This window comes from Polychytrium aggregatum, assembly GCF_025602895.1.
Source record: "Polychytrium aggregatum strain JEL109 chromosome Unknown BJ171scaffold_21, whole genome shotgun sequence".
In the NCBI taxonomy this organism is placed as follows: Eukaryota; Fungi; Chytridiomycota; class Chytridiomycetes; order Polychytriales; genus Polychytrium; species Polychytrium aggregatum.
The window spans coordinates 147,533-169,352 of NW_026516223.1; the positions used below are offsets into that span (position 1 = coordinate 147,533).

The 21,820-nt window shown below is 58.3% G+C and overlaps 8 protein-coding genes across 8 annotated transcripts; 3 read left to right on the forward strand and 5 right to left on the reverse strand.

Annotated features, from left to right (window-relative positions):
* Positions 1 to 163: 163 nt before the first annotated feature.
* BJ171DRAFT_582338 (uncharacterized protein) lies at positions 164 to 913 on the reverse strand (the record flags this gene model as incomplete). The annotated part of the gene is made up of 1 exon (XM_053114171.1): positions 164 to 913. One exon carries the CDS (start codon positions 911 to 913, stop codon positions 164 to 166), a length of 750 nt encoding a protein of 249 aa, XP_052966041.1.
* An 829-nt stretch (positions 914 to 1,742) lies between these two features.
* Positions 1,743 to 3,252, forward strand: BJ171DRAFT_126515 (uncharacterized protein). The gene is made up of 4 exons (XM_053105594.1): positions 1,743 to 2,067; positions 2,235 to 2,429; positions 2,555 to 2,784; positions 2,975 to 3,252. Exons 1-4 carry the CDS (start codon positions 1,891 to 1,893, stop codon positions 3,066 to 3,068), a joined length of 696 nt encoding a protein of 231 aa, XP_052966042.1. The 5' UTR covers positions 1,743 to 1,890; the 3' UTR covers positions 3,069 to 3,252.
* BJ171DRAFT_507149 (cwf18 pre-mRNA splicing factor-domain-containing protein) lies at positions 2,762 to 4,781 on the reverse strand (the record flags this gene model as incomplete). The annotated part of the gene is made up of 5 exons (XM_053111188.1): positions 4,512 to 4,781; positions 4,043 to 4,160; positions 3,793 to 3,849; positions 3,495 to 3,606; positions 2,762 to 3,309 (listed from the first exon to the last, which is right to left on the reverse strand). Coding segments are annotated over exons 1-5 (617 nt in total), but the record flags the coding sequence as incomplete, so codon positions are not given.
* Positions 4,782 to 4,871: 90 nt separating this feature from the next.
* BJ171DRAFT_507155 (Triosephosphate isomerase) lies at positions 4,872 to 6,991 on the reverse strand. The gene is made up of 6 exons (XM_053111189.1): positions 6,924 to 6,991; positions 6,666 to 6,759; positions 6,302 to 6,425; positions 6,094 to 6,178; positions 5,710 to 5,928; positions 4,872 to 5,277 (listed from the first exon to the last, which is right to left on the reverse strand). Exons 1-6 carry the CDS (start codon positions 6,939 to 6,941, stop codon positions 5,065 to 5,067), a joined length of 753 nt encoding a protein of 250 aa, XP_052966044.1. The 5' UTR covers positions 6,942 to 6,991; the 3' UTR covers positions 4,872 to 5,064.
* Positions 6,992 to 7,243: 252 nt separating this feature from the next.
* On the forward strand, positions 7,244 to 9,582 carry BJ171DRAFT_507160 (uncharacterized protein). The gene is made up of 6 exons (XM_053111190.1): positions 7,244 to 7,355; positions 7,460 to 8,283; positions 8,368 to 8,491; positions 8,633 to 8,834; positions 9,086 to 9,172; positions 9,313 to 9,582. Exons 1-6 carry the CDS (start codon positions 7,319 to 7,321, stop codon positions 9,374 to 9,376), a joined length of 1,338 nt encoding a protein of 445 aa, XP_052966045.1. The 5' UTR covers positions 7,244 to 7,318; the 3' UTR covers positions 9,377 to 9,582.
* BJ171DRAFT_507163 (dienelactone hydrolase) lies at positions 9,583 to 10,845 on the reverse strand. Its single transcript, XM_053111191.1, has one exon. The coding sequence runs from the start codon at positions 10,765 to 10,767 to the stop codon at positions 9,934 to 9,936; it is 834 nt and encodes a 277-aa protein (XP_052966046.1). The 5' UTR covers positions 10,768 to 10,845; the 3' UTR covers positions 9,583 to 9,933.
* Positions 10,846 to 14,471: 3,626 nt separating this feature from the next.
* BJ171DRAFT_599515 (beta-lactamase-like protein) lies at positions 14,472 to 17,944 on the reverse strand. Its single transcript, XM_053114939.1, has 9 exons — positions 17,425 to 17,944; positions 17,196 to 17,231; positions 16,972 to 17,080; positions 16,728 to 16,817; positions 16,409 to 16,571; positions 16,110 to 16,290; positions 15,780 to 16,006; positions 15,338 to 15,630; positions 14,472 to 15,063 (listed from the first exon to the last, which is right to left on the reverse strand). The coding sequence occupies exons 1-9, from the start codon at positions 17,697 to 17,699 to the stop codon at positions 14,602 to 14,604; spliced, it is 1,836 nt and encodes a 611-aa protein (XP_052966047.1). The 5' UTR covers positions 17,700 to 17,944; the 3' UTR covers positions 14,472 to 14,601.
* Positions 17,945 to 18,413: 469 nt separating this feature from the next.
* BJ171DRAFT_507210 (rab-GTPase-TBC domain-containing protein) lies at positions 18,414 to 21,570 on the forward strand. Its single transcript, XM_053111192.1, has 8 exons — positions 18,414 to 18,845; positions 19,137 to 19,188; positions 19,683 to 19,982; positions 20,255 to 20,425; positions 20,673 to 20,744; positions 20,832 to 20,864; positions 20,982 to 21,076; positions 21,358 to 21,570. Exons 1-8 carry the CDS (start codon positions 18,744 to 18,746, stop codon positions 21,391 to 21,393), a joined length of 861 nt encoding a protein of 286 aa, XP_052966048.1. The 5' UTR covers positions 18,414 to 18,743; the 3' UTR covers positions 21,394 to 21,570.
* The last annotated feature ends 250 nt before the right edge of the window (positions 21,571 to 21,820 follow it).

Genomic DNA, 21,820 nt, shown 5'->3' on the forward strand with positions numbered 1-21,820 from the left:
CATCGTATTGCATTGCACGGCATGGCACGGAGCTGCCCGGACGGCAGCCATCCGCCGGGCTTGCATGGGCCGCGGGGCGGGCCTTGCTGTGTGGACAGCCGGCCAGCAACGCCAGCACCCGTCCTATTGATCGAAAATCGTGTCCAATAGGCAGCGGCGGCATCTATTGGGCAAATGTCATCCGAAAGACGATCAAAAACCGCCGCCGATCCTCGACGGCATCCGAGATCTCGGCCGTCCGGGCCCACTCTTGGTCCTCGTTGAGCTCGTTCCCGATCGGCACCAGCACGGTGTCGAGGCGCTCGATCTGGAATCCCGCTTGCTCGGCCTTGTGGAAGAACGATTCGACGGCGGTGTATCCGGTATGCAGGCCAGCCGTCGCAATGATGTAGCCTCCCGGCTGGAGCAGCGCCTGAAGGTCTTTGATCAGGTTGTCGTGCTGGTCCGAGATCCACAGCGTGTCTGCCATCAGGATGATCTCGAAGCGCTCGTCGCCAAAGTCGGCCTGCGTCGGCGAGCCCCAACAATGCCCGACCACCTGGTAGTTGCTCTGCATGTTGCTTTCCAAAGCCTCGATGATGGATGCGTCGGGATATTCGCTCGAGACGATGGCCTTGGCCCCGACCAAAGAGCAGACGACGCTGACGAGGCCGGCCCCGCCGCCGAGCTCAAGACAGCGGGCCCCGGCCACAGAGACGCCGTATCGCTGCTCAAGAACAATCTGCGACAGCAGGATCGAGGACTTCCAGACATGGTGCGCAAAGAGTCCGACGTGCGCCGGGTTGATGTCGGCGATCCTGAGTCCGATCTTGGGCATGCCTCTGAATGCAACTTGGATGTGCTCGCCAGGGCTGCCTGCGTTGATCTCGGGCTCGCTGAAGAGGATCGACATGCCCGTTTCAAAGACTTCCATGACTTGGATGGACGCTGGATGCTGGATACGGACTCTGGACTCTGGACACGAACACTGGATGAACGACAGATGCGGGGTCGATCGGCTGTAGCCCCAGGTCGCCGCAGAAGCCCGATCCACCAACGAGGATGCGATCGGCGATGGTTAGCGAGCAGCAGCACGATCAGAGCAAGCCCGGACATGTACAGCAAGGGCTCGATCCGACAGGAGCGTCGGGACTGAGGGCACGGCCGACTTACTTGGATGCGCCGGTGTCGCTGGTTGGGAAGTGGGCCAGGATGGCAATCGGCCTGGCAGTCCAACACGACAGCACAACAAACGCCGTGCATCCGGATTGTTGCACTTGGCTGGATTGCCCTCCGGCTCGGGATGGCGACCGACAACAGCCGATGCTGCGCTGAAAGCGACAGGACGCCGACGCTGTAATCCACCGGTCCGCTGTCATTCGGGCATGATGATGTACCTGTTCCGAGACCCTTGCCATCGACGGTACCGCCAGGCAAAGAACCGGCACCGCTGTGCATGAATCGCCTGGAACATTGCTTCATCCCGGTCAGCACAAACATCAGCGTTCTGGTTGCGCTGCTCCGTCGCCGCCCCAGCATGAAATTTGCGGATGATTCCCTTGTGAGGCCGAGGCTTGCCTGCTGCTCAGTGCCCAGCAAGACCGGCAGACCCGGCGCAACAAGCAGGGTCCGTGGGATCGCCAACCCACCCGCCATCGGCCCATGTGCATCGCTCCGATGCGGCTCGCCGCGCCGATGCTTCCTGGCAAGGTCCGTCGGGATGGCGTTGCCATCCACCAGCAGCAGCCCACAAAGCCCACAAAGCCCACAAAGCCCACAAAGCCCACAAAGCCCACAAAGCCCACAAAGCCCAAGCCAAGGCGCCCGAGTTCCCCTGGCAGCCCATAAATACTGGCATCGCTGCAGTCCCTACGAGCCCCCTGTCGACGACAACTCCACTCCTACCCTGCCATGCGGATCGTTGCCTCCATCCTCTTCTGCCTTCTCGCCGTCGGCGCTGTTGCCGGCGCCCCGCTTGCTGCCGAGTCTGGTTTCCTTGGGCTCATCCTCGGCGATTCGCTTGGACCACTCATCGCGCCGATTGTCGGTCTCGAGTGTGCGGTCCAGGTAGTCTCGTCCATCATCAACGTCAGTAAGGTGGGTCTTGTCATTCGCGTCGAATCTGGCATCCACGGAGCAATGGACATACATGTACTTGAACATGTGTTTTACTGTGGTCCCAGGCTCTCGGAAGCCGTTGTCTCTCGGAGCTGGATGTCGACCGGCTCCCTCACTGATCGTGCTTCTGTTTCCAGGAGTGCAAGTTCCACCCGGCCGATGTCGGCAGGGTGTTCCTGCAGGTTATCACCCACCCTGTCTTCAGCGAGGCTGCCATCACCAAGGTTGAGGCGCAGCTGAACCCCATCATCCTCGGCTTCACCAACGAACTCTGCTCGGATCCGACTTGCTACAACACTCTCCACACCGAGTACCTTGCCGTCTATGACCAGGTGAGAACAAGCATACCCATCTGTCTGCGTCGGGTCCGGCCGTTCGTGCATCTACGTCCAGCGCTGATTCCCACGGTCGATTGAATATCCATCTCACCCGATCCTTCCCTATCGCTCTGAGCCAGTGCTCCAGCCTTGTCGAGCAGATCGTTCCGTCCGTCCTGGGAATTGAGGAAGCTGTCTTCAAAACACTGCTGCCGACCCTGCTTCAGCCCGAGCATGATCCGTTCTGTCTCAAGGACCCTTCCACGGGCAACTTTTGTGGTATCGAAGTCCTCGAGAACTTTGAAAAGGTCATGCTTCCGTCGTTCTGGGAGGGCGGCTTTGATCCCAGCAAGCTCAGCCTCTGCACCAGGTGAGTAACGTCCGCGGAAGTTTCATGCTGCGTTGCGCCTGGCCTGGGCCACACCCACCATGCAACGATGGATCGGCCACATGGGTGCGATTTGTGGCAAAGTACATGAATTTCGTCATCGTGATCCCGCATTCTGAGTCCTGACCGGCTCTTTCTCGTTATTCCCTCCCTTTGTCGACTGGATCCTCAGTTGCTTCGACGCTGCCGTCTTCAGCCTTGCAAACGAAACTCTGACCCAGAGCTTTGCCGACAAGTGCCCCAGCACAGCCGCCATCCAAGCTTGAGCCACAGATAGACCCAGCCCCGGCGATACGCCACATGGAGAGTGCTCGAAACATGAACCCGGGCGCTTTTTCCGATTCTGCCTGTTGGCGTTATTTCTGAGCCGCAAATACATTGAAGGCTATTATGGATTCACACAGGGTTTCAGCCTTGGACACTAGTCATCATCGTCGTCATCGGATCCCTGGTCAGCACCGGCTGCTCCGATATCGGTGACGTCGTTATCGGCTTGCAGTCTTGCGCCTGCAATGTCCATAGCCATTTAATATCAGCATGGAGGCCATTATATAGCGCCGAGGAACGAGCAAAAGTCGATCACAGAGCCGAGTTTGGGTCATTCCGTTGGTCAACCTCGGGCCACAGGACAGCTATCGCAGCGCACCCGCCTCCTCTATCCCCGCACGCCCACCCGTCCGCCATGAACTTACGGATCAGGTCGGCGATGCTGTGGAGGGTCTTGCGCTCGAGCTTTTCCAGCTTTGTCTCCAAGTCTCGCTTCAAATCCCAGTTGGCCTTCTTGGGCGCCAGACTGAACAGATCCTGTTGGCAGATATGAGCAGAGCCATGAGCTTGGCATCATTCTATCCTCCACATCTCCACATTGTTGTCTCGCTCGCCCGATCCGAGGGTGGCATGCGCACCAATATCACACTCAAACAGATGGCTGCTCTCGGCGCTGGTCCTTCGCATCGGCGCCGAGTGCGGGGGCGGGACTGCAGCACTCACCACTTCTTTACTCCGCTGCTCCTCCTCCTTGACAGCATCCTTGGCAAAGGTGTGGACCTAATGGACCGAGCCGATGTTGTGTCAGCACCGCAGATAATTGGCAACGTCAGCATGCTTGTAGGCGGCGGGGAGGGGAGAGAGGATATTATCCCATCGAGTGTCTGGCCGATGGGATCGCCATCGCCTTCTGACAAGCGTCCGTCCGCAGCATCGTGCTTGCTGGAGCAAAGGCATTGCAACGGCAACGCACCTGCTTCTCGACCTCCTTTACGGCCTGGCGGATGGTGTCAACTGAGCCGTCCTTTTCGTCCTTGAAGGACTTGATGTCCTCCGACACGGGGGTGTAGTTGCGGAATCGAAGCCCGGATCTGGATGATGCATGGGCAAGGAGCGAAACGAGGAGCCCAGAGGTCAGAGAAAGTGCAGAGGGATCGTCGTTGGAAGAGATCAGCTCGCTATCGACGACTGCAGGTCAGGTCGGGATCAAAGCTCTGGATGAATGTTCCGGGATGAAGGTCTTGCTCTTGGAAGAACAAGACTGGCGAAGCCGAAACGCAGGGGACAGCGATCTGGCCGTGGCAACAGATCCAGATCCATCGATACGACCAGAACCTCTGCCAGCTGTCCAACATCAGCAACCAGCCGGCCGAGCAGAGAGCCAGCAGTTGGCGAAATAACCCCATCCAAGCGTTTCGAGCAGCGTAGGGAGAAAGCCTGACCGGTTCTCGTCTTGGTCGTCCGCCGGTCTTGCTCGTCGATTCCGGATGGCGTTCAGACGCTCCTTTCGCTTCAGCGACTCAGCTTCCAGATTCATATCGGTGAGGGCAGATGTGCGCACTGGCTGCTGGCCGTGGTGGAGGTGAACCCGGGAGGTGAGTCGTGGAGATGGATCTTGATCAGGGAACGAGTTTTGATCAGGGAGCGGGTCTTGATCAAACCAGGTGGCCAGCGCGAAACCGGGGCGCATGCACTCTGGAAACAACGCAGCCTTGACGACCGAGACGCTCATGCATTGCCCAGCGAGAGCGGCAGCTATACAGCCGAGAGCCCAAGCCAGCCACTCCGCAACAGCCGTGGTCTACGGATATGCAACATTTATTGACAGAAAGGCATCCCAGGCCTACAAGTCCAACCCAAACCCGGGCCGGCAATGCAGAGGGATAACAACGAGAGCGCCGATCTAACAGACAAGCGCTCCCCTCCCCTCTTTCCATGAAAAAAGAAAAATAGCCAGGGAAGTGAATGCATAATGTGACTACACACAAATCAAGATCAGACATTGGCGTTGGCAATGATCTGGGCGAACTCAGCCTCCTTGAGGGAAGCACCGCCGACGAGGAAGCCATCAATGTCGGCCTGGCCGGCGAGCGAGGCGCTGTTCTTGCCGTTGACGGAGCCGCCGTAGAGGATGCGGGTGTTGGCAGCAACATCGGCAGAGACGTTCTCGGCGAGCCACTTGCGGATATCGGCGTGGGTGTCCTGGGCCTGCAGACGAGTCCGGTCGATTTGGAGAAACAGTTAGCACCGGTGTTGGTGGCAGATCAAGCGCTGTCGATCAGCCCTTTGCAGCAGCGGGGACGGCATCGAACCAGGCCGCACCCCGACCAGCAATCCGTCACAGTCTCATCCAGCACATCGCCATGACTCGTCACGACAATCACATTGTCGGGGAGCCCGCGGCTGCGATCTGTGCTCTGGCGAATCGCCCACATCAAGATCACAGACACGGCCGGCCGTGGTTCACTCCGGGCTGTGTCTTGGCCAAGACTCGCGTGGCAGCAGTCCCAAGACAGCACGCCCCGGCTGTGTCTTGCGTCAACATGACTCCGGGTGGCCCGTGGAAGAGCGTCGGGATGGCCGGAACGAGAGAGAAAAGGACAAAGAAGAGAAATGCAATCTCGGGGCAGTCGCGCGTACCTGCTCGGGAGTGGCGACCTTGCCGGTTCCGATGGCCCAGACGGGCTCATAGGCAATGACGACGTTGGTCCAGTCCTTGACTTGATCGGCAACAGCCTTGAGCTGGGCAAAGACAATGTCGTTGGTCTGGCCAGACTCGCGGTGCTCGAGCTTCTCGCCGCAGCAGAGGATGACCTTGATGCCCGAGGCCAGGGCGTGGGCGGTCTTCTTGGCGACGATCTAGATCGCGAAGAGGCAGCAGACAGTGGCGTCAGAGGAGAGAGCAGGCTAGGGGATTGGGCGGATTGCCGAAATGCCTGGCTGCTGCCGACGAGCATACGCAGCACATGCAGCACCGTATCTCGCCACGACACATTTCGACAGTATGGCTTGCCCGCGGCTAACCTCGTTGGACTCGTGGAAGTACTCGCGACGCTCAGAGTGGCCAGTGAGGGTCCACTCGATCTTGAGATCCTTCAGGAACTCGGTGCTGTCGGAGCAGGACGTGACGACGGATGAGCCGCTCGGGTCGCCAACAAGAGCAAGCGAGAGCAGGCGAGCCAGCAAACAGGCGGATCTTGAGTCTGTCCGTGTCTGCGGCAAATACACATACCTGGTCTCGCCAGTGAAGGCGCCAGACTTTTCAAAGTAGACGTTCTGGGCAGAGACGCCAACGTCCTTGCGGAGGGACTCGCGGACGACAGAGAGGTAAGGGAAAGGAGGGGCAATGACGACCTCTGCGAAGGAACGGGCGCTATTAGAATGCTGGCGCGCCATCCATTGCAGCGCTCTGGGACAACAGAGAGCCCGAATACACAGCATACCCGATGCGAGCAGGAGAGCACCGGTTGCTTAAACGCGATATCGGGCATCGCCCGGCATCGTCTATAGCATCCCAGACACGATCTGGCGGATAGATCGCGCCACCACACCACCAGCCTCGGCAGAGGCTTGGGCGAGCATCGATGGCGACTTACCAAGGAGATCGGTGTTCCACTTCTGGCTGTTGAGCGAATTGACCAAGGTCTTGGCCAGCTCAAGCGAGCCGTTCATTTTCCAGTTTCCACCGACCTATGAGAGCAGGTTCAGGTTCATATCCAGGACGAGAGAGGCATTGCGAGAGGATTGCGGGTGCGTGAGCGACAGCGCGGAGAAGCGGCAGTTGCAGATGGGCGGTGTGTGCGAGGGACAAGTGCGATGGAGATGGCACTCGGAGCGCTGTGCGGCGTGCGTACCAGGAACTTGCGACCCATGACGTTTGCGTTGATGGTTTGCTGCGGTTGGTTTGTCGACGACGAGACGGAGCAGCCCATTTGGAAGGAGGCGACGGGAAGCGAATTTATGGAGCGAGAGCAGGGCAGAGATAGGAGGATCGGCGACTTTGTTGGGTGCGCGACGGCGACGCGCCAGGCGCTGTCACAGTTTCTGTCAGAGTTGCTGTTGTGACAGACAGTCCAATTGCAAGAGAGATAGTGCAGTCCCATATCTCTCCCCAGCCACCCCATGTCTTCTGCAGGCCACAGCGTCGCGCGGGTGTCCTCCTTTCTCTCTCTCCGTCATCGTCATCGCCGCGTCCAATGCCCCTCCTGTTTGTCTACAACGGCTCGCCCACGGATACTGCTGCACGGGCATGCTTTGCCAGGCTGCTCGCCTCGGTCATGCTGGCGGTATGTCTGCATCCGCCAATGATGTCGATGCAGAGCGGTCATGGCATCCTAGATCGTTGATCACCCCCAGATCGCTCAAGACGGCCTCGCCCCCATCGATACAGCGATCGTCACAGCCGAAACGACCGCTCATCCTTCCCGCGCATCAACAGAATCCCGGCGAGCCAGCGACTCTGTTTCTGGGCGATTCACAGACCGTTGCCTGGACCCGCGACGTCGATCGCATCGGCAAGATCTTGTATGTTCGAGCCCCCGCTCCCCGAAATCAGCACCAACATCCGCAAACATCAATCGCTGCGGCGCCATGCCTCACTCCTCACCCCACAATCCATCTTCTGCTCGCTTGTTCGCCAGCAAGGATACCCACGATAGCCCCAAGCTACCCTTCTCGCCTGGCAGTCTCGTCGATATCTTCTCGTCCGCTTGCAAGGCGGCCGAGCTCGTCTCGTCCCTGGAGCCCCAGGAGGCACACTGCATCGTCTTGACATCTGAGTCGCACTCGGACCCACTTCTTCAGCCTCATTCGCCCACCATCAAGAGCAATCCTCCCAAGCCATCCACCACGAAGCCACTCCATTTTCACATCGTCCTTCGAACTAACGGCATCCTGGAGGATGCTGCCGTCGTGGGCCGCTGCAAAGACTTTGTCCACTCGTTCTCAGCATCATTCTTTGTCCTGCGAGACCAAGGTCCCAACGAATTGGAGCCGCTGCTGGAGATCCTGGCCGACCGCGTGGGCTCGAGTGTCCACCTGCTTGCCTTTGGCCATCTGCAGGCCGTGGTCCAGGCTCTGCCTCGACTGAATCCATCGAGTCCAGAGAGGGCCGTCCGCTATCCGCCTGTCCTCTCGATCACCCGCTTTGCGGCCGAGAGCGACCTCGTTGATCTGGTGCCGGTCGAGAGGACCCATGTGCTGCTACATGTGGAGGTAAGCACAGGGATACTCTGGTATGGCGTCCTGATATTGATCATCTGGCACTGAATATGCTTGTCTGCACATATCCACCGACAGAACAACGATGCGACGCTCTACAGCACTTTACTCGAGACAATGCTCGAATCCAATCTGGTCGCATGGGTGAGCACCGGTGACCACTGTCCCGATGCGCTCCTGTATCCGTCAAAGGAAAAGGCCGGTGAGTCTGTGTCCGCCGGAAGGACACCCAGTCCGCATTTCTGGCGGCTGCAGTCCCAGGAGCCTTCTGTCGAAGCATCAGCAACCTCAGGCCGAATCGTCGCTCACTGCTGACTGCTGATTGTCTTTCCTCATGCGACAGCCCTGGTTTTGGCCATCTTGTCGGATATCCAGAGCCCACTCCGCTCAGCCCGAATCAAGACCGAGCCCCTGACTCCTTTGGCATGTGAATCTGCCCTCGAGAACTTCAAGTTCGAGTCGCTGGTCGAGGCGCTCCAGACAATCCGGAGGCTGTCGCAGCAAAGCGCCTTGACGCCCGACGAGTTTGGTCTGCTTGAAAAGTGGTCAGTGTCACTCGGCCCGCTTGGCTCACGGAGCTCGCACTGGACCGCCATGCAAGTGCAGTCAAGACTGTGGCTGTGATTGTATCGATTCGACAATGTTCATTCGACAATGTTCATTCGACAATGTTCATTCGACAATGTCGATCCAGCGGCGTGCGGTGGCAATATGCTGCCAATATCCCAACATGGTCATGCAATCGACCGGTCATTTCATCGCGCCGTCTCACCTCACTATTGGATCTCTTGGCCAGCGTCCTCGTCGTCGTCGAGATTGGCGAGCTGCACGTCCTGTTCGAGCCACTCAACGAGACGAAGCAACTTGTCTCTGCACTACCAAGGTGAGCTCATGTGTTTGCTGCTCTGAGTCGGCAGCTCTCCCGAGCTGACATATGCTCGACTAGACCCAGACCCCCCCCCAGTCTCTGCTCGATCTCATTTTTATCTGCGGGCCTTCATGCGCCTCGACCACGCTGTCAAGATCTGAGTCGCTTGTGGACCGCCTGAATCAATCGATGGTTGCCATACAAACCCGGTTTGTGTGACAGGTGTGAACGCATAAATACACTTGCGTCAAGTCCAGTATGAAGCCCGGCATGGAATCCGCTGTCGAGTCCAGTATGTAGCCCGGCACAACGATCCGCGCCCCTCTGCTCAAATTCTTACGGTTCCCGCGCATTCCCTCACCGAGTCCCCGTGAGTACCCTGTACTCTTGGCTGCAATACAACTCTCAGCAGCAATACGACTCTCAGCAGCAATACGACTCTCAGCAGCGACCCATCACTTGGCCATGAGTCGCTCACAGCAAGCGCTGCATACCACAGCGGAAACTCACTCCTTGGACGAAAGACTGTCGGGATGCCGAGTCTTTGAGAAAACAGGTTTATATTGATAATTGCAACAAATATCAGCATTGAGTACGCCAGACGCAAAAGATGGAGGATGGTCAATCACAGATGGGGTGCAGCAGAAGTAAACGAAATCAAAGGGCTGAAAAGGTCATGATATCTGGAAAAGCTCGAGTGAATCAATCAGGCAAATGGTGGGTTCCGCTGCTGGATACCACGCAGCTGATCAACACTGCACCGGGGCCCTCTGTGCTCAGGGCAGCTTGGCGAGGTTCTCCTTGAAAAACGCAAGCGAGTCCTTGTAGGCTTTCTCGCGAGCAGCCTTGACCTTGGGATCGTTTTCATTGCCACGGACAGCAAATCCGTGGGTGGTGCCGGGGTAGACATCGATCTGGTGGGCAAGACGTCCGGCCTCGTTCTTCTTGCCCAGGACGTCGCGGATGATGGTGATCTGCTCCTCCTTGACGCTGCGGTCCTTGTCGGCCAGAACAAAGTGGATAGGAGCCTGGATCTTCTCAATGTCATCGGGGAAGGTGAGGCCGCCGGGATGGGCCGAGCAGACCGCATCGGCGACGCCGGGCTCCTGGCTGAGGATGACGGCAATGCGGCCGCCCCAGCAATAGCCGATCAAGGCGACCCGCTTGATGCCGCGCTCTTGGCGCAGAGTCTCGATCACCTTGCGGATTCGGTTGACGCCCTTGGAGATGGGGTTGAAGTACATGAAGGCCGGAGCGTGCCAGAGGATGGCCCCGATGGCCTGGGCCTTCTGGAACAAGGTCGCTGGCTGTTCGCCCGAGAGGGTCTCGACGCACTGCAGGAGCTCCGGCGGCGGCTCGGTGCCTTCAAAGATATCCGGCACCACGGTGAGGAACTGGGTGTCCTTGGCAAACGAGTCGGCAATCAGTCGAGAGTTGGGCAGCTTGTAACCAAAGATGTCGGTGGCGACGACGATGGCGGTGCTCTCGATGAACGAGTCAGTGGTGGCTGTTCGGGGTGCGACATAGCAGTCGATGCCGCCGATGGGCGAGGTGGTGCCGGCGGGATTGCCGGAATCAATGAATCCGCCGCAGCAGGCTACAGAAGTCATGGCTGTGTCGGGAGAGAGAATGTCGAAGGCCGCAGATGGGTTCGGTCGAAGCAACCGGGGCAGAAGGGCGGGTTTTTGAGCTCCAAGGGTTCGGAAACCGCCACGTTGGCGAACCACGGATTTCAAAGCGCCAGGGTCGCACCACGCGCAGGGAGGCACGCTGATTTTCAAGACCCGAGCAGCTCTCGCCTCGGATTGGACGCCGATGTATTGCCTGCACTTTATTCAGAAAAAAACGGGACAATATAGCCGTTTCCATGAACATGTAGTATGTGCTGTGCTTGCGTCAAGCAAAGCCACAAGAAATAAAACAGATCACTTTGGCAGCCTCCGAGTGAAGACCGCCGGTCGCTCTCCGGTCTCCACAATCGACTTGCACACTGTGATCATGTTGCGCGCCGCATTGACGTCGCGATTCCACACTGTCCGGCAGCTGGGATTCTTGCAGCTCCTGACAAAGTGGGAATTCGCAACACTGGGCGCATCGAGTCCTTCCAACCGAACTGGCTCCAGGCACTTGGAGCACACTTGCGAGGTGTTGAACTCGTTCGTCGAGACTACCTTGACGCTTCCATGATGGTGATTGGGACGGCGTCGGTGGTGCTCGAATTGCTCAAAGTACCGAGCAAACCGCTGCCTCCGAGGGCTGGATGCATAGCCCTTGCCTTGACGCCATGACGCATTGCCAAAGGCGATCACCACATCGGTCCGTATCGGGACGTGCTTCAGGACGGCCTTGCACATCTTGTCGACGGCCACTTGGCGCCTCTTGTGGCCTGTGAATCGATGGTGACGGGCCTTCTTGCCAAGGTGGAAGTCGAGCTACACTCGCAGCTCCGGTCGCAGGACATGGGTGAGATGGATCTTGAAGGCCTCCGAGGACTGCACCTTGGGCGAGGGAGTGGTCGACATCCAGGTCTCGATATCGAGTCGATACTTCATGATATTGTGCCACTCAGTATTGGACTTGTGGCCACACATTTGCTGGTAGTGACCATTGGAGAATGAGACCACCTCGTCTTGGTGGCCCGGTGCTTGGATGACCGCCGTGAAGATGGAGCCGACTCCAGGATCGATGCCAATCCAAGTGGTCTTGTCGGGGTCTGGGTTGCTAATGTGGGCCTGGATACGCTGCTCGGCAGTCGGAGGAGGCTCGATGGTCTCGGTGTGATCGGTTCGAGGCAGAAACTTGACGAGACCGATGGTGCATCCAATGCCATCGGTGCTGATCTCGTAGTTGAACAGCTTCTTGTTCACGTCCCGCTCTTGGAAGAGGGAACTACGCAGCTTGAAGCAACTGCGCCAGAGACGATCCTGGTTGTTGACACCGTCCTCGCCTTCATCCTTGAGCATGTCCCTGGTGAGTCCAAGGCGCTTCTTTGGACCCAGGAGCTCACAGAGTGCGACGGTGTCGATCTTGACATACTTGGCCCTTGCAGTGCATAGAGGAACCATCGTGCACACGGCCGGAGGAGTGTCGACGGCGAACTACTTGAGAGCCCAGTTGAGCCTGGATGCCAGCTTGTTGATCTTGGCCTTGGTGGTGCCGAGCTCAGACTTGGCCGTGGTGAACCTCTTGTCGTCGGAGGGAATGCCTTGGGTAGTGAGCTTGTCCAGCTTGGCCTGGCGCTGCAGCTCGGTGACTCGGAGAGCGGGCATGTCACAGTCGATCCACTTGTGGACATCGTCGACCATCTTGTCTCGGGCGAGGATTCCCACATGGTATGAGAGGCGGTGGAGGGCCCGGAAGCGGTCCTGGTCGTTGCTGTACCGAAACTCGTCCAGGACGTGGCCAAAGTCGGGATAGAGGAACTCGAGATCGGCCTTGGGTGGAGTCTGCCCTGGTTTCTCGAAGAGCTCGAGACAGGCCTCGATGGCTTCGTGCTTATGCTTGTTGGCTGGAAAGACGGCAGCGCAGAAGCGGCGAAGGAGTCGCCAGTAGGCCAGGTCGAGATGGGTGGTGCAGTTGGTGGCATAGGCATTGACAGCCAGTGTGAGAAGCTGACTGTGAGCACCATCAGGCAGACGAGGGGCCGGAGGCAGGTCTGCGTGCCGAGTGGTCTGGTAGTCGCGAAAGGAAGCGACCAGATGCTCGTTGTATTTCTTGGTGTCCCTGGCCGTCGAGAGGGCACCGGCCTGGACGATCTTGAAGCATTGGCGGATGAATGCAGGGGTGGCCTTGGAGATGACGGGGACGGGAAGATCCTGCTCGATGCACCGGAGGATGTGCAGGTTGAGCAGCCTGGATGCCTCGAACTGGATCTGGGTCATGGCCTCGACGGTGGCCTGGATCTTGTCGCGGAGAGCGGGATTGAGACAACAGCTATCCATCGTCTGCTTGAAGCAGCTGAACTGAGGGGCGGATGACCTTCCATCCACGAGTGGGACGACAGAACTCTTGAGGGGCCGGTATTTTGGACACTTGCTAGTGTTGCAACGTTCGTGATCGGTGCCATCGCACTTGGGACATCGCTTGCCGGTACTCGAGGAAGTAGATGGACCAGGCTCGGTTGGATCGACATCCATTGGATCTGCAGAAGCAGTGGTGGTGAGCGACGGAGCAACAGACGACCAAGCATGCGTGGGGTCAGAATACGAACCAGAGACAGGCTCCGACTGTGACTTGGCTTTCTTGGGCCTGGGTGGCCGAGGCTGGCCATCACCGGTACCCTTACGCTTCGGAGGCATGGGGGCAGAGGATGGTGAATGCCTGCCAGTGGTACTGGTCAGAGGAGAGACTTTTTTTATCGTACAATAGCGCGATGATCAGATCAAGGCGAGATGAGGGAAGAAAGCAGCAGGACGAAGGTGTGGCATTTATACCCGAGAGGTTCAAGCCAGGGATGTGAACGCGAAAATGGCGGCTTGATTGGAGGGAACTCAACCCCAGAAGCGCATCGCTCGCTCAATCAGCCGTGGGAAGACATCTGGAAGCACCCTCCGCACGACGGACTCAAACAGGGTCACCATCCCGACCCTGAACCCCTCGGACGCATTCAGCGCTGTTGTCTTCCTGTACCGATGCTTCACAATCCCAAAGAAGTTCTCGATGGGATTGAAGTCGGGTGAAGCAGGTGGGGTGAAGATCACTGACCATCCACGGCGCTCGATGCAGTCCAGGACAGCCCTTGTCTTGTGCATGCTGACATTGTCCATCGCAATCACAGAGTCGTCTGAGAAGCACCCTTCGGTGAGTATCCGTAAAGAGGGAAAATGGATCTCCTGATCCCTGTCTCATCGACAAAGACGAGCCGCCGTGGGTCAATGGAGCGGACCTGGTCCCTGAACTGTGCCACTCGCTCATCCAGTCGCTTGGACTTGTAGAGGTGTGTTGCCCTCTTGTGTGAGAGACCTGCTCGGTGGATGGCAGTGTGGCAGAGTGAGAGTGATACTTTCCTCTGGAGGATGGACTCGAGCTTGCATCGCAACACAGGACCAGTCTGGAACGGGTCCTGTTCAATCAGGGTGCGAATGACTGGACATGCCTGCTCGAAGAAAGTGGATCTGCGAGCTGGGACCCGGGATGGGTCATCCAGCTTGCATCCTCGGTGCCATCGATGGATGGTGCTCTTGGATACACTGAATATGGAGGCAACCTTACGCAGGCTATGGATGAGGGCGTAGCATCGCAATGCGGCGGTGCGAAAGTCGGATGTGTGGCGAATGGTCATGGCCAGCGCGCGATAACATTGGGTAACAGAATATTCGATGAATGGTCAAAAACCCGGGTGTCCCGTTTTTTATTGGATTGCCTATATTCGACGGATTGGTCACGTAGCAATCCTCGCCACCATCCATGCATCTATCTGTGCGCCCATGCGTACACCCAGATGCCTACAACGTCCCAAAGCACTCAGGTATCAGCCGGCGGATCTTTTGGATCCACTCGAGATCCTCGGCCGTGATTGCCACACTCAGACCCTGTCCGTCGATGGCCACACGGACATGGTGGTGGGTTTCAATCAGCGTCGTCGTGGAGCCATCGCGAACGACATGCACGCTCGACGACTCGCTGCCGTGCTGGAGGCACTGCTCGCAGGCGGCAACAAAGCGCTCGATGCCCGCCGAATTGGCCACCAGGATTGGGTGGTCCAGCAAGATGTCGCTGTGAGCGGCACCACCACCACCAGCACCAGCACCACTACCACCACCGCCGCTGCTGCTGCTGCTGCTGGATGCTGGTGGATCGAGGCTGACAATCATCGTCTCGTTCGGGCCAAGCCGGAAGTGGCCCCGGACTGTCGAGAGGCTGTGCTGCCACGAGTTCGCCAGCCTAGGCGTGATTTCAGATGCTGACTGGCTCGGGGGTTGTTTGTATGCAAGATTAGATCATGCGCCGGGAGACGATATCCGCGACGAATCGCCAGCAAGACCACCGGTACGATGAGGATTGATGGAGCAGAGACATATTAGTCGCCAGACTGGTGAGAGAAGCCGAGATCATCAGGCGACATATGGGAACGAGTGGGCTGAACGAATGGATTGGCGATGACAGTTCAAACGGCCGCCCGTCTGCCTTGTCCATTCTGTGGCAACATGTTGCAATCGATCATGCAGGCGCAGCGCTTACCTCCTCCGACAGGAGCGCCTTATACTTTTGTGCACCCAGAGGAAACTCCATGAGTTCGCCAAGAGTTTGGCTGAAGAGGCACCGAACCCGACCAGCCGACGGAGCAAGGCTCTTGGCCAGTATCGGATACAGATGTGGCAAGGACGGAAACAAGGCAATCTTGGGGCTTGTTTGTGAATCGAGCAGAGCTGCAATCTGCTGTAGCGTCAGCGACGTGTCGATCGGCAGCGACTGTATCTTCATCTTCAGCGGCATGAACGAGGTCAGTCGTGACTGGTCCGTGAAGCTCGGATCTGAGTGTTTCCGAGAGTAGCAGGAGTCAGCACGCATGTGACAGCCAACGGCAAGTCGGCATCGGAGCGGATGAACACTGAAAGACAAGTCAAATGGCGGCACGCACACAAGGCACATCAGCCGTGGCTGCCTGAGGAGATGTACAGACCGGTCAAGATCAGCACCGAGTTGGGGTCTTGTCGGTAAGCCGCCACCAGCCCTCGAACCGACCCGGACAGCAACGACGCATGGTCGGTGAATATGATATAGGGCCCCTTCATTCGCAGGATCGATGCGGGGGTCGGATGCAAGTACAGCCGCTTGTGCTCGAGCAGTTCGCCGTGGGTAAGGGGCGTCGAGGCGCTATAGAGGTTTTCCTGCGACTCGGTCGATGCCCTTGTATGCGCCGCAGCCACGGCGTTGCAAAGAGTTCAGGGTGAGAATCGGAGGGTGGTCGTTCCGGTCGACTTTGTTCTCGGCTTGGCACTGGAAGACTTACCACTCACCCAGGATATTGGCCATGTGGAGTGAGCGCTTGGCCACAGGCGAGACATAATGCATCGGAAACTGCGACATCCCAAGGGCCCGGAGGTGCTTCGAGATGATGTCCAGCAAGTCATAGAGATACCCACACGGGCCGATCGGCAGAATCACGTTGCCGCCACGATCGACGGCCATCGCTGAGTCCATGTGCAGTCGGACGCACGCCAGGCAAGCGAACAAAAGCATACGATCAGCAAGATGGCGAGATGGCGAGATGGCGAGACGTTCCGGCGCGGGAAGAGAGAGATAGAATACCTATACGCTCGCACAGGCTGTTGATTGACGCAATCGGGGAGACAGAGTGGTCGGCAGCGATAGAGCCGTGGAAAATCCAGATGCTGCAGTCGTTGAGTGCCTCGGTGTTGATTCTTGACGAGTGCTGAGGCTGGCTGACCGACGAGACACCGACAATGCCGATCTAGCAAGGTCGATCCCATCGATCCAGAGCGCCATAGAGATGTTGGCCAAGCAACGAAGGCATGGTTGGATCGCATGACATTGCCCGGGCCACTGCGGTGGATAGAATTTCGATACAAACGACAGCCCAAACCAGGGCTATGTTGTGGTGCCTTACCTTGGTTGCGGAGGTGTCAAGAATCCAGTTGGTGCTGCCCAGGTTGAATCCAGAGCTGACGGGAACTGCCATCAAGTCGGATCCCAGGCGCTTCGAGGCCACAGTTCCCCAAGGAGACAGCGGTGACAGCATGTAAGTCGAATTGGGACGAATCTGCATGAGCGACAATCGGATCCAGTGGTCTTGATACCGAGACGGACGCAGCTCTGTCGATACCACAGCCGAGTGTGCGCAACCGGCTTACCAGAATTTGGTTGTGGGAGACCCGTTGGATCTTGGCCATGCATGAGCGCAGCTCGTGCAGCGAAAACATGGGCTGAAGCTCGTATCCGATCTGGATGTACCCAACATCGCTGTGGCAGTTGAGAGCCAAGGCCGGTCAGGGCGGTTGGTTGGGTCAGAATCAGGCGGTGGGTCCAGCGCCCGGACACGCCGGGAAACCGAGGGGTGTTTGCCAGCGATACGTACTCGCCAAAGCTTGCAACCAGCTCTTCCAAGACGATGCTGTTATCGATAGAGAGGAGATGCGTGAGCAGCCGCTGTCTCGATTGGATCCTCCATTTCGCCGCGACCGAGTTGTCCAGCGACGCCGGGGTTTCATGCGTCTGACCGATGGCGGGCCCGCTACCCAGATCTAGCTCCAGGATCGTGGAGGACGTGGAATGAGCGGCATGTCGGGCCTGTCGAGTATACCGACCTTCCAAGCTGTGCGGCTGCCTCGGAGGCCAAGATCTCTCCACGGAACGTTGTCCGCTCGGTGAGGTACGGGAGCCCAAGCCAGCTTGAGGAGTTGGTCAGCAGGACGGCATCGATGGTCGCTGGATCAACCGAGTCGAGATTGGGGAGGACGAAGCGAAACCGAGACGCCGAGGCGGCATAGGACGGCGTGGAACGAGGTAGCTTGTAATGCGTGGTCAGGGCTTGCGGATGGCCGAGAGGACAATCGACGAGGATGTGTGTGCCGGAAGGCATCAATACTAGGGAGCAAGCCGCCTCATGCGACCCAAGGGACCGCTATCAGCGATGCAGCGGATCGCCGACCCCGAGATTGAAAGGATCCGCGATAATCCAGTGTATTGACGAACATCGAGAGATTCAGGGTGCTGGTCAGAAAGGGCGAGACGGCCGAGCATGCACATGGTGGAGACGATACGGCAGGCCGGTCGAGTAAAGCGGCACGAACCACAGATCCACGAGCTGCCATGGCCCAGTTGGAGACGGATGGAGACGGATGGAGACGGATGGAGACGGACACGGGGTGATGCGGGGGAGGTTGGTCCAGGACGATGCCTGGTCGAGATCACCCCGGCGCGACGGAATACGATTGCAGGTTCTGTGGTCCTGGACCGACGGCCGACACAGCAGCCGCGTCCTCCTGGCACATCCCACCCCCAAACACCCACAGCGCAGCCGATGCAGCCGATGCAGCTGGTGTGCATCAGGCCCGCCCGATAGCGCAGCCAATTGTGGCCTCGATGGCGACGACACGGCGTTGTTGGGCTGCCCGGACGGGCGAGCGCATGTCGTACCTGGTTTTCTGTCTTTGTTGCTCTCGCCGCGCGGTTCTCGTCGCAGCCTTGCGGGGTCCTCGCCGCGCTCTCGCTGCCGTCTCGGCCCGAGGTCGGTCTCGGTCCTATTCCGCCAAGTTTTCGATGGTTGCGAGGCCGTTCTTCCGCCTCGCCCGCTCCCGTATCTCTCCAGTCCGACGGTCCGCCGCCTCCTCCCCAGTGCCTCCATGTCTCGTCTATAACACTCCGTCGATCGCATCTGGCTCCCTCTGTCGTCTCCTCTCTGCCAAACAAGCTCGCTCGCTCGGCATCCACCGTTTCTGTCCGGCGATCAAATTCTACTCCAAGCAAACTGCCCACGCATCTTGCTGGCTCCACCAAGTCACCTTTGTCGACTGGCTCCATCGCCGTCCCTGCCTCTGCTGTCCGATAAGCACCACTGTCCCCCGTCTTATCAGCCCATCCCGTGCCCCATCCCAAGACCCAGCCCAAGATTCAGTCCAAGATCATGTCAGCCAGCACCGACGAGTTCCGCGACATCATCAACGCCGAGATGCTTGTCGATATGGAGAAGCTGGGATTCGCCGCCCAGCATGGAATTCCAGACGAGGTATTTCCACATACACACGCCCCAGGTCCAGTCGTCGAGTACTCGATAGTGCTCTAGAACACCGAACTGGCTCCCTCTCCCAGCGACTGGATCGTATCCCTCCTCGGTAGCAGCGGCAGCAATCGACACAGACCCATACCTTCCCCCACGGTGTTGGAGAGCTGTGGCCGTCTGCTGTGCCAGCCCCGGGGCTCGCACCGGGCATTCAGAGTCTGATGAAGGGCGGGGCGGCTGCTTGCTCGTTTCTGGCTCGTTTGCTGGCTCGTTTGCTGGCTCGTTTGCTGGCTCCAGGTCCGAGGCGAAGTCTGGAAGTACCTCCTTGGAGTCTACTCTGCCGATAAAGGTGCGTTCCGGCAACCCTCGCCGTACTCGGGCTCGAACAGAGAGCCGATCCATTGAGCCATCACACCCTTAAAGGAATGAACCACCGGGATATTGAGTCATTGGGCAATCTTCAACTCTTATGGACACAAGCCACCGTGCCTCGTTGATCCCAACCAATCGGCGATGCATAGGCTGCTCTGTTATTTTGCATCACCGCCTGCCTGCATGGGGGATTGCATTCGGTGGTTCAACAGCGCTGGTGCCTGTCCTGGGTGTCTCAGAATGGAGTCTGAATGCCGGATTCCGACATTGGCTTGAATGACGCACTAACGGCTCTGATGCTCCATCCCGGGTTCCCGCAACCACCCATCCTCGGCGTCGATTTGATCCGTCGCGGATCCTTGCATTCTGCGTTCTGTATTCTGCACCCCTGCTGCCAATCACCCGTTGCTTTTGGGCAATCTTTTTTCTGCGCTCCTTGTCCTCGTGTTCATCCTCACTCTCGCTTCTCAGCCAGCGAGATGCCCAGCATCAAGGCCAAGGCTGAGGAGTACTCACGACTCACCAAAGACAAGAGCGAGGTGATCAACCGGGTCCGTGGTGAAGCTTCGCGGTATGTCAAGAGCCGCTCAAAGTACTTCAAGAGCCAGGACTATATCCTCACCATCGAGAACGTGCTGACGACGTTCCTCAACCACCACCGCCACATCGACTACTCGCCCGCCCTGGTTCATTTTTGCGGTCCGTTGGTCTATTCGATGTCGGCCGAGGCGGAAGTCTACTATAGCCTCGAGAAGATTGTGCAGAGCCTGGGTACGTGTTGTGGGCCTGTTTTCCATGGCCGGCAAAGCTCCGAGTGAAGGGCGGTGGGTGCAGGGGCGTATCACGATCTCGGCGTATCCTGGTGTCAGCATCTCTGGCTGCATCGGCACTTGCAGGCACCACTGCAAATACGCTGCTCGGAGCCACCGAGGGCATTCCGCATGGGTAGAATCGACGACACGGGTCTCGATGTGACCATCGATCGCTTGGTCTTACTTTTGCCCTTGATGTGTTCTCTGACTTATTGCCTCGTGTCTCCACAGACGATCACTTGGCTCAGCACAGCATCAGCGAGCGGCTCTCCAACTTTATCACTCTGTTCCGCACGCTCCTCCCCGATCTCTACAACCACTTTGAGGAAGAGGAGGTGGACCACAAGACCTGGGCGCGGTCGTGGTTCGAGAATCTGCTGGCCAAGGAGCTGCCGTTCGAATGTAAGTGATGTCTGCGGTGCCTGCGGTGTCTGCTGGCCGGCAAAGTTGCTGGTCGTCATTGTCGCTTGCAGATGGGGTGTGTGTGCATTGTGCCTCCGCTCCAGCCCTGTCAATCCATAGCCTATTGCATCTTTGGCATGGGTGCCCTTGCACATTGGTCGATAGTTGTGTGGAATCGTCATTAAGTCGGCTGCAAACACCACCAACTGACTCCCCGCCCTCAATCCGATTGCGACACTTCCGCCAGGTGTCCTGAGACTCTGGGATACCTATTTCTCCGTTCCCGATGGATTCCAAATGCATGTCTATGTCTGCTTAGGTACGAAGCAGGATCGTGTCGCTGCCGCCCGGCTCCGGCCACGTCGGTGCATACGGCTGACAATATTCTGACTCGCTTGGCCGATAGCTATTCTCTATCAATGTAAAGAAAACCTAGAAGGTAGGCGCTTCCATCCCATCGCTCGGTCCGCTGCCTTGATGCGACAGCGGATCCGTGCATGCCCAGCTGCCCTTGGTCGCTGTGTCTGCTCACACATCATGTCTGCTGTGGTTCCAGAGCTGGAACAATCCGAGATCCACTCGCTGCTGCTACGCCTGCCGGCACTGGATATAGATCAGATTGTCAGCCAAGCCAACCAAATCAAATATGAGGTATGTCTGAAGGTGCAAGTCGTCAGCGTCGTCTGCAGCGGCCAGCGACAACCAGCGGCAACCAGACCGCAGCGGGGGGGGGATCAGTCCAGCCGAGCAATATGCGCGATTGCGAATGGATGGATGGACAAGTGGATGGACGAGTTATGGACAAGTGGATGGACGAGTTATGGACAAGCGGACATGGACGTCGACGGGATGTGTCTTGCACGCAATCGACGCTCGCGCCGCCTCTGCTCTGCTCTAATCAGCCAGCCAAACCAACCCTGCTCTCTGGACAGGTGATGGAGCGCTGTCTCAGCGACCTGACCAGCTGATGTGCCCCAACCGCCTGCCGTGCGTTGGATGTCTCCAAGCCGCACAGCCCTAATCAATCCGTAATCACAGTCCGCTCGGCCGCATCCATCGCGTCGTTCCGCATCCACCCCTATGAGTCCAATACAGTCTCGTCTGGCCCGCCAGCGCGCCACGTCGCTGCTGCCGATAGGAGCAAATCGCACAAGCGGCTGCAGCAGGTCGCCGTGGGCTGCAGCAGGTCACCGTGGTCGGCGTCCGTTGTTGGCCACCATCGTGCACAGCCAGCCTGCCAAGCACGCCTCCTGCCAAGACGCCGCTGCCGCCAAGCCCGGCTCGGCTCTGTCGGGAGGCGCAACGGCCGAATCGTGGGATCAGTCCCGTGCCGAGCCTGGCCTTTGCTTGTGTCTGGGCACCGGCCCGCCCATGCCGAGCGGCCCAAACGGAGCA